Below are 17,462 nucleotides of genomic sequence, written 5' to 3'. Positions count from 1 at the left end.
AGGTGGGTTCCGCTGAAGCCCCAGCTAAATAATAAGAGACTGGATGGTTAATAAAGGGAACTGTAAATACAATAACTGTAAATTTGATAAGATTAGATTAGATTACTTACAGTGTAGAAACAGGCCCTTCGGCCCAACAGGTCCACACCGACCCACCGAAGCGCAACCCACCCATACCCCTACATTTACCCCTTACCTAACACTACGGGCAATTTAGCATGGCCAATTCACCTGACCCGCACATCTTTGGACTGTGGGAGGAAACCGGAGCACCCGGAGGAAACCCACGCAGACACGGGGAGAACATGCAAACTCCACACAGTCAGTCGTCTGAGATGGGAATTGAACCCGGGTCTCTGGCGCTGTGAGGCAACAGTGCTAATCTGTTCCTTGTAATGTTAAGACATGCAATGTATATATCTATGAATGACATGACAAATTGTACAGGTACCAAAGATTTATTTCTATGAATAAAGTATATTTTGAAATTTAAAAAAAGTGTGCTTCCAAATAAACGAATAAATTATTGGACTATAACCTGATGTTGGGTGATTTTTAACTAAATAAACGCTGAAAGAACTGCAGATGCTGTAAATCAGAAACAAAAACTGAAATTGCTGGAAAAGCTCAGAACTTTGCTGCCAAAGAAGGTAAACAGAGCAGGTCAAGAAGGGTCACTTAACCTGAAACGTTCACTCTGATTTCTCTGCATGGATGCTGCCAGACCTGCTGAGCTTCTCGAGCAATTTCTCGAGCAAGAAGACTTGTTCTGTTTACTTTCTTTGGCAAGCAACTTCCAATGGGCTTTTTACAACAAACACACCTGGAAAAGACACCACTCTCTCTCCAACAAACCGTGAACAAGAATCCTGGAGATTAACCATGATGACAGATTTAACTCTCAGTAACGGTGGAGTGGGGAGTACTTCATGAAGTAAATCACATAGACCAGCAAATCCCACAAGTAATACCTGTGGGAAAATCTGCTAACATGTCCAGTATGAGTTTTGTTTCTCACATGGCTAGACTGCAACAGAAAGATATTGCCATTTCTTCAGTAACGCTGGATCAGAATTCTGGCAATCCCTCCCTAATACCATTGGGGTCTATCTACAGCACATGGACTGCAGTGGTTCGAGAAGGCAGCTCACCCCTACTTTCTCAAGGCAACCAGGGATAGGCAATAAACTAGATTAGATTCCTTACAGTATGGAAACAGGCCCTTCAGCCCAACAAGTCCATACTGATGCCCCCCAAAGAGTAACCCACTCAGACCCATTCCCATCTCCTATATTTAACCCTGACTAATGCACCTAACACTTTGGGCAATTTAGCATGGCCGATTCACCTGGCCTGCACATCTTTTGGATTGTGGGAGGAAACCCACGCAGACACGGGCAGAACGTGCAAACTCCACACAGACAGTCGCCCAAGATGGAATTTGAACCCAGCTCCCTGGCGCTGTGAGACAGCAGTGCTAACCACTGAGCCACCATGCTGCCCAGCCCAGCCAGTGATGGCCACATCCCATGAATGAATAAAGAAAATAAATTTTTTGCACTTGAAAATCTTACACATCGTAAACAATAAAATGAAGGTAGTAGAGAAAGCACCCCATGTTTATTAATTCTCTAGATTAAGAAAGGAACTGGTAATAGCAAACATGTAATTGCTGTAATTTCTATTTCTGATTCCCAATTCAGATCTGCTGATACAATTTCCCGAGTGGAAAAAGATGACAGGCTGGAGTGTTAGACAGGAAATAAGACCAGGAATTGGCAATTCAGTCCCTCAAGCCTTCAATAATGATGACTGATCTCCCACAACTATATCCTCCAGTCCTATTCCAACATCCCTTAATCTCTTTCATGCCCAAAATCCAACAGAAGCTGTCTTGAAATTGGCAGTGAGTGACCGCGTACAGCTCTAAATTCCAACAACTCACAACCCCTTAGAGTGTGGAACTTCCTCCACATGTGAGTCCTAAATGGTTGACTCTTTATATGAGCCTTGGCCCCTCTTTCTACATTAGTTACAACTGATATCACCAAAGTGGCATTATGTTCTGTACAATAAATTATAGCAACACTTTGTTATAGACTATAATGAGCTAAGAACATCTCAATAGCCACTTACCTGAGGGCACAGGGTGGACTTTCCTCTTTAACTGTTTATTGGGTTTGAAAAAACCTGGCATCGTAACTGGGTGAATCTCAACATTCTGCACCAACCATCCTCTTTGTTCCAGGGTCTCGGATCTGCAAAAGTTGTCAAATGCTCCTGAGTGTTTTGATATACAGGGCGATTAACTCCACCCACTGTCCCCTTTTCAAATCATGCAAGCTACGCCCCTTGGCGATGAACAGCTTCAGTTAGTGCCTACAGTGGCTGCGTACTGTGCTATGCCAGCTAACCACCTCCCCCCCCCCTCACCCCCCACACCCTCCCAACTCCATTGTTGCTGCAGAGGTTTAATGTTTCAGGGAAAGGATATGTTGATTATCTCATTGTCAGTTTTAACCTGGAGTAGAGCTAAGGGCATTCTGTGTATTATGTATTGACTCTGCGTAACAATCCAACAATGCACTCTCTTCCATTGGGTTTTGATTTGAAACAAATTCAGATGAAGCTTGAAATGACAGGATTGCTCTTTTGTTCAGAGACAGTGTGTATTGTGATTTGAGTGTCTTTGATTCTCCACTTCTCATGCATATTAAAAAAACGTAATTCATATTTTCATTTATTTGCTTGTTCTGGCCTTACACCTACATTCGTTTTTATCTGACAAATCGTGTACTCTCAGTCTTATTCTGAGAATGTTACCATCCAAAATGAGGAAAGTGCATTAAATAGATTATTGTATTTTGCTTAAGCAATTTAAGTTAGAGTTTAAAAATAACAAAGCTAATAATTAAGATGAGGAGGAGAGGCCAACATTAAAATACACACTGGATAACTTCCAAATTGTGGAAAGGGTCAGCAGTTGAAAGGAGTGACTGAAAATGGAGGTACAGCAGTTCAGGCAGCATCCAACGAACAGCGAATCTGGTTTTTTGATTAGATTATTTACAGTGTGGAAACAGGCCCTTTGGCCCAACAAGTCCACACCAACCCGCCCATATCTCTACACCTAACACTACGGGCAGTTTAGCATGGCCAATTCACCTGACCTGCACATCTTTGGACTGTGGAGGAAACCGGAGCACCCGGAGGAAACCCACACAGACACAGGGAGAATGTGCAAACTCCACACAGACAGTCACCTGAGTCGGGAATTGAACCTGGGTCTCTAGCGCTGTGAGGCAGCAGTGCTAACCACTGTGCCACCGTGCTGCCCACAGCATCTGCAGTCATTGTTCTTACCACCTTGAAAATGGAGATATTCATCCTGGTAGGCAGCACAAGTTAGCGATAGTAAATGAGCAGTCAGTTGTACATCCTGCCCCAATATGTACTCCGTGACAGGAGAGGGGAACACCTGCTGGGACTTATTTGACAGCATTTTCTCCAGACTGAAACTAAAAGATGACTAACATTTGGGAACAAAAGACTAGTGCATTTAAAAATAACAAGGTGTGAATATAACCCAAAAAAATTACCAAATGAAACAAAACACACAAGTATAGGAGATGGGATTGTATATTGCTGCTTTACAGGTCATTAGTGAGTCCACTTTTGAAATTCTGTATTCAGTTCTGGTCTTCCTGCTATAAGAAGGACATTACTAAAATTGTGAGGGTGCAGGAAAGATTTACAAGGATATTGCTAGGATTGCAGGGTTTGAGCTATAAGGAGAGGCTGAATAGACTGGGGTTATTTTCCCTGGAGTGACAGAGGCTGAGGGGTGACCTTACAGAGGTTTATAAAATCATGAGGGGCACGGATAGGATGAATAGCCAAGGTCTTTTCCCCAGGGATGGGAGTGTTCAAAACTAGAGGGCATTGTATTAAGATGAGAGGGAAAAGGTTTAAAGAGGACCTGAGGGATAGTTATTTCATGCAGAGGGTGGTGCGTTTATGGAATGAGCTGCCAGATGAAATGGTGGAGGCTGGTACAATTATAACTTTAAAAAGGCATCCAGATGGGTAAATGAATAGGAAGGGTTTAGAGGGATATGGGCCAAGTGCTGACAAAGGGGTTTAGGTCAGATTGGAATATCTGATCAGTATGGACAAGTTGGATTGAAGGGCCTGTTTCCATGCTGTGAAACTCTATAATCTTCTGACCCTATGGTTCTATAACTGACAAAAATAACCGTGGTAATTAGAAAATAGCTTTTTGTTTCTCTCAGTTGAGTATGAATGAACTTCTGTTTTTTATATGTTTTTTTTTAATCCAAAGCAGAACATGTTCTCTCTGATTACAGATGAACATAACTTATATTATCTCCTGGGATTTGAAGGATATAGTTTAAAATGTGCATCATGAATTGTTTGGCTTGTTGTAGAAATGTGAAAAGCCTCTGGTATAATGCTTTCTACCTCTGAAATCTCCAACTATGTATGAAAAGAATTTTCAAACTGACTGTAAAAATCTCTTGCCGCATTCCTACAAGCCTCTGAGGACCAAATGTTGAAAGAGGATCCCTTTCTGGGAGTTCCACCAACAAACTATCAAGTAATGCTAGATACCAACAGCGTGGGTTCAATTCCCACACCAGCTGAGGGTTACTCTCTTTCTCATCCTCACCGCTGACCCAAGGCATCGTGACCCTCAGGTTAAACCATGACTCATTCTCTCTCTCTCATGAGAGTGGGACTATGGTGACTTTACCTTTTATATAAAACATCTAAAACAAAAATATAAAAATTGTCATGTAAACCTCTTAGACATTATTCTCAATGGCCAATAATAATAATGCCAAATTTTCAAATGTTGGTTTTGCATTCCAACAATCTTGTTGGCTGATAGAGATCTTGCGACTTGGTGATGACTCTCCAAATTGTTTTGCTTTTCAGCTATCTTATTGGTTGCTGCTATGTACAGGACGCACCTGAATATTCCTTGTTTGCTAGGGTTCAGTACCAGTGCTTACAGAGTTTGGATAGGTGAGAAACGGGCATTCAGCAGACTTTATTTGATATTGTATTGGCTCATTGGCGCCTGGCAACTGGTTGTGAGCTGCTGCTCATTGGCTGTACCTTTGCTCCATGGAACAATGTGAGTGAAAGTTCTCATCAGTCGTTGGACCAATGCTCATTGGTCACTTGTGACCATGTGACAACAGAATGGCAATGCATCATAATGCCAAAGTTACTCGACTTTGCAATTTCAACTGACTTTCAGGTCAGTGGTGTGTTAGCAGAACTAAGTTGTTGCATAGAATTTTAAATAGAGTAATACACCACAGAAAAGGACCCTTCAGTCTAACTCATCCATGCTGACCGAGTTTCCCAAACTAAACTGGTCCCATGTGCCTGTGTTTGGTCCATATCCCTCTAAACCCTGTGACATAGAAAGTACTGACTCATGACATACGTCAATTCCTTAATCACACGATACAACTGTAATGAAGCTGTTGACTAGTCAGAGGTATCAACTTCCATCTCATTAATCTACAGCATGCACAAGTGAAGGAAAGCTATGTGATGAAGGCTTTTGAGAGTCATGGATCCAAAGTCACCTCTTCATAAACTTTTAGTAAACATTCAGAGGATGTAGCATTGCCAGCAAGCTCAGCATTTATTATTCATCCCTCACCACCCTCAAGACAGTGTGACAAATAATTCCATGGCACACCAACCTTTTTCAGCTAAATTGATTGCTCACATGTCACAAATGTTTTTGCATTTACTCTGGTCACAGCTTGACTGTTAGAGCTGCCCATAACTGAGCAGACAAAATGGCCGACAGCTGCCCATGGCTAATGCAGCAGAACAAAGCTGACAGTAACATTTCAAGATTGCTGAATGTGTGTAAGACATAGATAATAACATCTAACATTTGATTAATATAGTAGAACAATAGCAGCTCTGTAAAGACATAGATAATAATTCACATTTGATAACAATAGCATCTCAAGGGTGCAGCTGACACATAAGACATAGAAAGGTACATCTCACACTAATTAGTTGTTTAATCAATAATTATAGATCCAAATTAGTTACAGAAAAGCATTAAAGGAAAAGATTCAAACCACTTTCAGACAGAACTCATTAAGACACAACTCGTTAGCTAAAGAATTGTAATATGAGGTGTAACCACATGACTTCATTGGAACTGATCAAAAATCAATTTTTTTGTATTTCCTTTAATGAGAAAGGAAATACTGAAGTGATAGGCATGTATCCAATTAATTGATAACATTCTGCACCCTCCCTGGGATATACTTGATCCTGGTACCAGGGACGCAACACACCATTCTGATTTTTCGCTGCTGGCTGCATAAATATCTGTCTGCGCCTTGGACTAGAGAGTTTCCTAACACAATCGGTCGCTTGGACATGTTACTTGAACACAGTATCCATTGTGAAAAGTCTCAAGAAGGAAGAAGAGTCTGGAAAACATCATGAAGGACTGGGGTGGACCACAAACCTGTCCCTCTGTTTGTCATTTTGCTGAAGCTTAAATGGTATAACTGTACCAGAGAGCCAGTTACAGATGGACCACTCTGTTCTGCTGACCTATGGTAATCAAAGAGGGGTGTATGCACTTCCTGATGAAGGGCTTATGCCTGAAACGTCGACTCTCCTGCTCCTCGGATGCTGCCAGACCTGCTGTGCTCTCCAAGCACCACACTCTCGACTCTGATCTCCAGCATCTGCAGGCCTCACTTTCTCCTGGTATGCACTTGATGGACAAATGTCTGGTACCAAAAATGGGTCTAATGTAATGAGGGGCACATCAGGTTCCAAGCGTGTTAGGAAACTCTCTAGTCCGAGGCACAGACAAATATTTCTGCAGCCAGCAGCGAAAAATCAGAATGGTGTGTTGCGTCCCTGGTACCAGGATCAAGTATATCCCAGCTAGGGTGCAGAATGTTATCAAAGGGGAGAGGGACCAGCAGGAGATCTTTGTACACATTGGAACTAATGACATCGGAAGGAAAAAGGATGAGATTCTGAAGGGAGAATACAGAAAGTTAGGCAGGAATTTAAAAAGGAGGTCCTTGAGGGTAGTAATACCTGGATTACTCCTGATGCTACATGCTAGTGAGAGTAGGAATAGGAGGATAGAACAGATAAATACATGGCTGAGGAATGGGGAGAAGGATTCACATTTTTGGGTCATTGGAATCTCTTTTGGGGTAGAAGTGACCTGTACAAGAAGGAATGAGAAGGGGACTAATATACTGGCAGGGAGGTTTCTTAGAGCTGCCCAGGAGGATTTAAACTGGTAAGGCTGGGGGGTGTTGGTGTTGGTGGACCCAGGGAGATAGTGAGGAAAGAGATTAATCTGAGACTAGTACAATTGGGAAAATGAGCAAGACAAACAGTCAGGGCAGGCAGGAACAAGACAGGACTGATAAATTAAACTGCACTTCAATGCAAGAGGCCTAACAGGGAAAGCAGATGAACTCAGGGCATGGTTAGGAACGTGGGACTGGAATATCATAGCAATTACAGAAACGCAGCTCAGGGATGGACAGGACTGGCAGCTTAATGTTCCAGTACACAAAGGAAGGAATAGAAAGCAAGAGAAGAGGGGGGGGTGGCATTTTTGATAAGGAATAGTATTATAGCTGTAATGAGGGAGAATATTCCTTGGAATACATCCAGGGAAGTTATTTGGGTGGAACTGAGAATAGGAAAGGGATGATCATCTTATTGGGATTGTTGTTGTGGTTCTGCTCGCCGAGCTGGAAGTTTTTGCTGCAAACGTTTCGTTCCCTGGCTAGGGAACATCATCAGTGCGGTGGGAGCCTCGTGTGAAGCGCTGCTTTGATGTTTCTTCCGGTATTTATAGTGGTTTGTTCTTGCCGCTTCCGGGTGTCAGTTTCAGCTGCAGTGATTTGTATCTGGGGTCCAGGTCGATGTGTCTGTTGATGGATGTTCTTGCCGTTTCCGGGTGTCAGTTTCAGTTGTAGTGGTTTGTATATGGTGTCCAGGTCAATGTGTCTATTGATGGAGTTTGGGGATGAATGCCATGCTTCTAGGAATTCTCTGGCTGTTCTCTGTCTGGCTTGTCCTATGATAGTGGTGTTTTCCCAGTCAAATTCATGTTGCTGGTTGTCTGAGTGTATGGCTACTAGAGATAGCTGGTCTTGTCGTTTTGTGGCTAGCTGATGTTCGTGGATGCGGATTGTTAGCTGTCTTCCTGTTTGTCCTATATAGTGTTTTGTGCAGTCCTTGCATGGTATTTTGTAAACTACGTTAGTTTGGCTCATGCTGGGTATTGGGTCCTTTGTTCTAGTGAGTTGTTGTCTGAGCGTGGATGTTGGCTTGTGTGCTGTTATGATTCCTAAGGGTCGCAGTAGTCTGGCTGTCAGTTCTGAGACACTCCTGACGTATGGTAGAGTGGCTAGTCCTTTTGGTTGTGGCATGTCCTCGTTCCGTGGTCTATCTCTTAGGCATCTGGTGATAAAGTTGCGTGGGTATCCGTTTTTGGCGAATACCTTGTATAGATGTTCCTCTTCCTCTTTTCGCAGTTCTGGTGTACTGCAGTGTGTTGTGGCCCTTTTGAATAGTGTCCTGATGCAGCTTCGTTTGTGTGTGTTGGGGTGGTTACTTTCATAGTTTAAGACTTGGTCTGTGTGTTGGTTTCCTGTGTATCCTTGTGGTGAATTCTCAGTTGGGTGTTCTCTCTACTAACACGTCTAGGAATGGGAGTTGGCTATCCTTTTCCTCTTCTCGTGTGAATCGGATTCCTGTGAGTGTGGCACAAACGAAGCTGCATCAGGACACTATTCAAAAGGGCCACAACACACTGCAGTACACCAGAACTGCGAAAAGAGGAAGAGGAACATCTATACAAGGTATTCGCCAAAAACGGATACCCACGCAACTTTATCACCAGATGCCTAAGAGATAGACCACGGAACGAGGACATGCCACAACCAAAAGGACTAGCCACTCTACCATACGTCAGGAGTGTCTCAGAACTGACAGCCAGACTACTGCGACCCTTAGGAATCATAACAGCACACAAGCTAACATCCACGCTCAGACAACAACTCACTAGAACAAAGGACCCAATACCCAGCATGAGCCAAACTAACGTAGTTTACAAAATACCATGCAAGGACTGCACAAAACACTATATAGGACAAACAGGAAGACAGCTAACAATCCGCATCCACGAACATCAGCTAGCCACAAAACGACACGACCAGCTATCTCTAGTAGCCATACACTCAGACAACCAGCAACATGAATTTGACTGGGAAAACACCACTATCATAGGACAAGCCAGACAGAGAACAGCCAGAGAATTCCTAGAAGCATGGCATTCATCCCCAAACTCCATCAATAGACACATTGACCTGGACACCATATACAAACCACTACAACTGAAACTGACACCCGGAAACGGCAAGAACATCCATCAACAGACACATCGACCTGGACCCCAGATACAAATCACTGCAGCTGAAACTGACACCCGGAAGCGGCAAGAACAAACCACTATAAATACCGGAAGAAACATCAAAGCAGCGCTTCACACGAGGCTCCCACCGCACTGATGATGTTCCCTAGCCAGGGAACGAAACGTTTGCAGCAAAAACTTCCAGCTCGGCGAGCAGAACCACAACAACGGATACCCGAGCTACAAATCTTCAATCAGATTTTATTGGTATTGTATTATAGACCCCTTAATAGTTAAAAGGGAATTGAGAAACAAACTTGTAAGTCGATTATCTGCAAGAACAATAGGGTGGTTATGGGGGAGGAATTTAACCTCCCAAACATAGACTGGGACTGCCATAGTGTTAAGGGTTTAGATGGAGAGGGTTAAGTGTGCACAAGACAATTTTCTGATTCAGTATGTGGATGTACCTACTAGAGAAGGTGCAAAAACCTGACCTACTCTTGGGAAATAAGGCAGGGCAGGTGACTGAGGTGTCAGTGGGGGAGCACTTTGAGGCCAGCGACCATAATTCTATTCATTTTAAAACAATAATGGAAAAGGATAGATCTAAAAGTTGAAGTTCTAATTTGGAGAAAAGCCAGTTTTGACAGTATTAGGCAAGAACTTTCAAAAGCTGATTGGGGGCAAACATTTGCGGTTAAAGGGACGGCTGGAAAGTGGGAAGCCTTCAGAAATGAGATAACAAGAGATAGTATTTTCCTGTTAAGGTGAAAGGCAAGGCTGGTAGGTGTAAGCAATGCTGCTTGTCTAAAGTAATTGAGGTTTTGGTTGAGAAAAAGAAGGAAGCATACGTCATGTATAGGCAGCCGAACTCAAGTGAATCCTTATAAGAGTATAAAAGCAGTAGGAGTATACTCAAGAGGGAAATCAGGAGGGCAAAAAGGGGACATGAGATTGCTTTGGCAAATGGGTTTGAGGAGAATCCAAAGGGATTTTATAAATATATTAAAGACAAAAGGATAACTAGAGAGAGAGAATAGAGCCCCTCAAAGATCAGCAAGGCAGCCTTTGTGTGGAACCACAGGAAATGGGGGAGATACTAAATAACCATTTTGCATCAGTGTTTACAGTGAAGGACATGAAAGACACAAAATGTGGGAAAATAGACACATTTAAAAACATCCATATTACAGAGAAGGAGGTGCTGGATGTCTTAAAATGCATAAAAGTGGATAAATCCCCAGGACCTGATCAGGTGTACTTGAGAACTCTGTGGGAAGCGAGGGAAGTGATTGCTGGGCCTCTTGCTGAGATATTTGTATCATTGATAGTCACAGGTGAGGTGCCAGAGATTGGAGGTTGGCTAACGTGATGCCACTATTTAATAAAAGTGGTAAGGACAAGCCAGTGAACTATAGGCCAGTGAGCATGACGTCGGTGGTGGGCAAGTTGTTGGAGGGAATCCTGAGGGAAAGACCATAAGACATAGGAGTGGAAGTAAGGCCATTCGGCCCATTGAATCCACTCTGCCAGGCATTTCAACTCCACTTACCCACATTCTCCCCTTAGCCTTTAATTCCTTGTGACATCAAGAATTTATCAATCTCTGCCTTGAAGACATTTAGCGTCCTGGCCTCCACTGCACTCCGTGGCAATGAATTCCACAGGCCCACCACTCTCTGGCTGAAGAAATGTCTCCGCATTTCTGTTCTGAATTGACCCCTTCTAATTTTAAGGCTGTGCCCACAGGTCCTAGTCTCCTCTCCTAATGGAAACAATTTCTCAGCGTCCACCCTTTCCAAGCCATGTATTATCTTGTAAGTTTCTATTAGTTCTCCCCTTAACCTTCTAAACTCCAATGAGTACAATCCCAGGATCCTCAGCCGTTTCTTGTATCTTAGACCTACCATTCCAGGGATCATCCGTGTGAATCTCCACTGGACACACTCCACTGCCAGCATGTCCTTCCTGAGGTGTGGGGACCAAACCTGGACACAGTACTCCAAATGTGGCCTAACCAGAGCTTTATAAAGTCTCAGTAGCACAACGGTGCTTTTATATTCCAACCCTCTTGAGATAAATGACAACATTGCGTTCGCTTTCTTAATCACGGATTCAACCTGCATGTTTACCTTTAGAGAATCCTCGACTAGCACTCCCAGATCCTTTTGTACTTTGGCTTTATGAATTTTCTCACTGTTTAGAAAGTAGTCCATGCTTGTATTCTTTTTTCCAAAATGCAAGACCTCTCATTTGCTCACATTGAACTTCATCAGCCATTTCCTGGACCACGCTCCCAAACTGTCTAGATCCTTCTGCAGCCTCCCCACTTCCTCAGTACTACCTGCCTGTCCACCTATCTTCGTATCATTGGCAAACTTTGCTAGAATGCCCCCAGTCCCTTCATCCAGATCATTAATATATATCGTGAACAGCTGCGGCCCCAACACTGAACCCTGTGGGACACCACTTATCACCGGCTGCCATTCCGAAAAAGAACTTCTTATCCCAACTCTCTGCCTTCTGTCAGACAGCCAATCCTCAATCCATGCCAGTAGCTCACTTTGAACATCATGGGCCCTCACCTTGCTCAGCAGCTTCCCGTGTGACATCTTATCAAAGGCCTTTTGGAAGTCTAGATAGACCACATCCACTGGGTTTCCCTAGTCTAACCTACTTGTCAACTCTTCAAAGACAAGGACTGATTGGGGACGGTCAACATGGCTTTGTGCGTGGGAAATCATGTCTCACAAAAATGATTGCGTTGTTTGAAGAAGTAACAAAGAGGATTTGTGAGGGCAGAGCAGTGGACATGATCTATATGGACTTCAGTAAGGCATTCAGCAAGGTTCCCCATGGGAGGCTGGAACTCATGGAATAATGGGAGAACTGGCCATTTGGGTACAGAACTGGCTCTAAGGTAGAAGACAGAGGGTGGTGGTGGAGGGTTGTTTTTTAGACTGGAGGCCTGTGACTAGTGGTGTGCCACAAGGATCAGTGCTGGGTCCACTGCTTTTCATTATTTATATAAATGATTTGGATGTGAACATAGGGGGTGTAGTTAGTAAGTTTGCAGATGACATCAACATTGGAGGTGTAGCAGACAGCAAAGAAGGTTAACTCAGAGTACAACAGAATCTTGATCAGATGGGCCAATGGGCTGAGGAATGGCAAATAGAGTTTAGATAAATGTGAGGTGCTGCACTTTGGAAAGGCAAATCAGAGAAGGACTTATATACTACATGGTAAGATCCAGGGAGTGATGCTGAACAGACCTTAAGTGTAGGTTCACAGTTCCTTGGAAATGGAGTCGCAGGTAGGTTGGGATAGCGAAGAAGGTGTTTGGTGTGTTTTCCTTTATTTAGCAGACCATTGAGTCGAGGAGTTGGGAGGTCATGTTACAGCTGTACAGGATATTGGTTAGGCCACTGTTGGAATATTGTGTGCAATTCTGGTCTCCCTTTGATCGGAAGGATGTTGTGAAACTTGAAAGGGTTCAGAAAAGATTTAGAAGGATGTTGCCAGGGTTGGAGGATTTGAGCTATAGGAAGAGGCTGAACAGGCTGGGGTTAGTTTCTCTGGAGCGTCGGAGGCTGAGGGTGACCTTACAGAGGTGTACATAATCATGAGGGGCATTGATAGGGTAAATAGACAAGGTCTATTCCCTGCGGTGGAGAGTCTATAACTAGAGGGCATAGGTCTACAATGAGAGGGGAAAAATTTAATAGTGACCTAAGGGGCAACTTTTCACGCAGAGGGTGGTGCGTGTATGGAAATATCTGCCAGAGGAAGTGGTGGAGGCTGATACAATTTACAACATTTAAAAGGATCTGGATAGGTATATGAATAGAAAGGGTTTAGAGAGATATGGGCCAAATGATGGCAAATGGGACTAGATTAGGTTACGATATCAGGTCAGCATGGACGAGTTGGACAGAAGGGTCTGTTTCCTTGTTGTACATCTCTATGACTCTAAGTATATGGCCAATCCACCTAACCTGCACATCTTTGTGACTGTGGGAGAAAACTTGAGGAAATGCATGTAGACACAGGGAGAATGTGCAAACTCCACACAGTCGCCCGAGGTTGGAATCGAAACCGGGTCTCTGTGCCAGTCTGTACTCTGCTTTTCGAGTTTAAATTAAGAAGAACTTTAATGTTAGCTCTCACCTTATTTTTTTTCTACTTATTCAATGAAGGTAATACTTAATTTTTTAAATGTTTCTCTTTCTACTTTGTACCTAAGTTTTTTGTACCTCAGTACCTTTATACCTTAGATGGCACTGCGTGTGGCAACATTATACACTTTTTAAAAATTTTCATTTTTTTCTTTTGTTTTGACACTCCTTTTCTTCCTTTTTTTCCCTTTCTTTCCCACCATCAGGAAGAAAAGAAACACCCGAGTGGCCAGTGACAAGCAGTGCCTTTCACATCAAAGGGCAATACTGTGTGATCAAACAGTAAAGGGGAGGGCAGGGATTAAATCAAAATGGAGTTGGAGGGGGAAAAAAATACACTTCGCTCCCTGTGGCACCTACCTGTCCCTGAACAGCTCAAGGGTGTTGGTGGACACTGCGTGCTGTACTCCTGTACTTCAGTATATGTGGCAATAAAATCTGAATCTAAGCGGGTGAATCCGATTGGATTTTACCTTCAATCTCCCTACACTTATCACATTTTATGCCTCGAGTTACGTTTGAATTGTATCCTGCGATGTTATTTCCTGAATTTAATTGGCACTGTGGCTCAGTGGTTAGCACTGCTGCCTCACAGCACCAGAGACCCAGGTTCGATTTCAGACTTCGGTGAGTGTCTGTGTGGAGTTTGCACATCCTCCCTGTCTGCATAGGTGCTCTGGTTTCCTCCCACAGTCCAAAGATGTGCATGTTAGGTGAATTAGCCATGCTAAACTGCCCATAGTATGAGCTGCATTAGTCAGAGGGAAATGGGTCTGGGTGGGTTACTCTTCGGAGGGTCGGTGTGGACTTGTTGGGCTGAAGGGCCTGATTCTACACTGTAGATAATCTAATCTAACTTTCATTCAGTTTAATTCAGCTTCCATCATCTCTCAAGTCAGTACATTCCATCGATGGAACATCCATCCAATGAAATATTGCTTCTGTAGATGTGACTGAATTAACAGTGAAATGCAGACTGCGTCTATTGATTCTGTTGTGCTAGATAAAGAGAAATAAAAGGTCAGAGCTCTCCTTCAAACAGCGTTGTGCAATTTTTAAAGTTGCTCTCTATGGCCTTTCACCATTGCTCACCAGGAAACAGGGAACCCTACAAGCTGCATGTCTTACACAAATCACACATTAGAAAAATTACAACTTTGTGTCAAGACACCTAAGAGTATGGAGAAAATCTTATTTCTATCGCATTAGCTGCAATTTTCAATTTGTAACATTTTGCCCTTGGCAGTACGCCTGACAATATACCTTGTAAGCATGAAAAGGTATTATAACTGAACTGAGGTACCTTAGAGTGGAGCATGTTATATGAAGACAAGTTGAATTTTCATTGCACTTGCCATAATTTTCATGTCAATATGTTTTACAAAGTACTTCTCAAGATCTTATACTAAGCTACATTTTTGGATGTAAAATATCACTTGAGAGCAGGCAGTGCCTCAGCTTAATATCGTACCTGAAAGGTGACAGCAGTACAGTACTCCCTCAGAGCTGCCCTGCGTATCACGCAGATTCACATGCTCAGGTCTCCCCAGAGTGAAACTTGAATCTAAACTTTTCTGGCTCAGAATTAAGAGTATGACAGACGCGTGCAGCTCCAACAACGCTCAGGAAGTCTAGCACCATCCAGAGTGAAGCAGCAGCGGCTCAACATTCACGGGGCCAAATGCTAGTGAAACGGTATTGTCACTGGACTGGGAATCCAGACCAACGCCCCGGAGAAATGGGTTCAAATCCCATGGTGGCAGCTGGTGGAATTTCAAATCAATTCATACAACTGGAATATAAAGTTAATGGAGCCATGGAACTATCATTGATTGTTGGGAAAAACTCACTAAAGCCTATTGGAGAAGGAAATCCTCTAGCCTTACCCGATCTGGCCAACGTGTGACTCCAGACTCTCAGTAACATCATTGTCTCTTAACTGTCCTCTGACATAGCCTTGCGAACCATTCAGCTCAAGGGGTTGCTGGTCTTGCCAAACGATACCCACATCCCATGAGAGAATTAAACCTTCAATATCCACAGGAAATTGGAATTAGAATCCCTATAGTTTGGCCCAACAAGTCCACACCGACCCTCTGAAGAGTAACCCACCCAGACCCATTCCCCTATATTTACCCCTGACTAATAACCTACACTATGGGCAATTTAGCATGGCCAATTCACCTAGCCTGCACATCTTTGGATTGTAGGAGGAAACCCACGCAGACACAGGGAGAATGTGCAAATTCCACACAGACAGTCGCCAGAGGCGGGAATTGAACCCGGGTCCCTGGTGCTGTGAGGTAGCAGTGCTAACCATTGAGCCATTGGACCACAGATGAGTTAATCAAAAAACTTTGCACCAATCTTCATGGTAGAGGAGACTTGCATTCCAAATATACTAGTCAAAAAGTGTGGTGCTAGAAAAGCAAAGCCAGTCAGGCAGCATCTGAGGAGCAGGAGAGTCTATGTTTCAGGCATAAGCGCCTCATCAGCAATGAGGCTTGTGGCCCAAGGGGACTGAGAGATAAGTGGGAGTAAGGGAGGGAGGGGTGTGTGGGAGAGGGGGCGGGGGGGAGGTAGCTGAGAATGCGATAGGTAGGTAAAGGTAGGGGAGGGGGTGATGGTGATAGGTTGGAGCAGATAGGTGGGAAGGAAGATGGACAGGGAGCACAGTTCATGAGGGCAGCGCCGAATTGGAGGGTTGGATCTGGGAATAAGATGGTGGGGAAGGAAGATGAGGAAACTGGTGAAGTCGACATTGATCCCATGTGGCTGGAGGGTCCCAAGGTGGAAGATGAGGCATTCTTCCTCCAGGTGTCAGGTAACTAGGATTTGGTAGTGGAAGACTTCCATGCCCTTGCCGAATGGGAGGGGGAGTTAGCATGTTCAGCCACAGGGAGGTGGTGGGTTGTTTAGTGTGTGTCCAAGAGATGTCGGAAACATTCCGCAAATGGACATCCTGCCTCCCCGATGTAGAGGAGACCGCATTGAATGCAACGGACACAGTAGGTGAGGTGTTTGGATGTGCAGGAGAATCGCTGCTGGATGTGGAAGGGTCATTTGGGACCTTGGATGGAGGTGAGGGGAGAGGCGTGGGCACAGGTTTTACACCTCTTGCGGTGGCAAGAAGGTGCCAGGAGTGGAGGGTGGGTTGGTGAGGGGCGAGGACCTAACAAGGGAGTCAGGGACGGAATGGTCTGTGCAGAATGCTGATAGAGGTGGGGGGGGTGGAATTATATCTGTGGTGGTGGGGTCTGTTTGTAGGTGGCAGAAATGGTGGAGGATGAATGCGTTGAATCTGGTGGTTCGTAGGGTGGAAGGTGAGGACTAGGGGATTCTGTCCTTGTTGCAATTGGAGGGATGGGGTTCAATGACAGAGTTGTGGGAAGTGGAGGAGACGCGCTGGAGGGCATTGTTACCATGTGAGAGGGTAAATTGTGGTCCTTGAATAAAGAGGCCATCTGGGATATTCTAGAGTGGAATTAGTCCTCCTGGGAGCAGATACGGCAGAGGCGGAGATATTGGGAGGAAGGGATAGTGTTTTTACAGGAGGCAGGTTGGGAGGAGGTGTAGTCCTATAGCTGTTGGAGTCCGTGGGTATGAAGTAGATGTCTGTGTTGAGTGGGTTGGTGGACATGGAGATGGAAAGGTCCAAGTAGGGGACGGAGGTGTCCGAGATGGTCCAGGTGAACTTGAGGTCAGGATGGAAGATGTTCGGATAGTCGATGAACTGTTCAACCTCTTCAAGGGAGCACAAGGTGGCACCCATACAGTCATTGATGTAGTGGAGGAAAAGGTGGGGAATGGTGCCA

At 44.2% G+C, this 17,462-nt stretch overlaps 1 protein-coding gene across 1 annotated transcript in view; it reads right to left on the bottom strand.

Annotated features, from left to right (window-relative positions):
• The window catches only part of LOC132834891 (protein transport protein Sec24A-like), an 84,443-nt gene extending 68,892 nt beyond the window's left edge, over nt 1-15,551 (bottom strand). The window contains exons 1-2 of the mRNA XM_060853973.1: nt 15,534-15,551; nt 2,137-2,258 (exon numbers count right to left, since the gene is read on the bottom strand). Of these exons, the coding sequence (XP_060709956.1) occupies nt 2,137-2,197 (61 nt within the window). The 5' untranslated portion in view covers nt 2,198-2,258; nt 15,534-15,551. The remainder of the gene's footprint in view (nt 1-2,136; nt 2,259-15,533) is intronic.
• Nucleotides 15,552-17,462: the final 1,911 nt, after the last annotated feature.

This window comes from Hemiscyllium ocellatum, chromosome 43 (assembly GCF_020745735.1).
Source record: "Hemiscyllium ocellatum isolate sHemOce1 chromosome 43, sHemOce1.pat.X.cur, whole genome shotgun sequence".
Taxonomy (NCBI): Eukaryota; Metazoa; Chordata; class Chondrichthyes; order Orectolobiformes; family Hemiscylliidae; genus Hemiscyllium; species Hemiscyllium ocellatum.
Note: the sequence above shows the minus strand (reverse complement) of the source record. Positions and strands in the feature narration are given on the sequence as shown.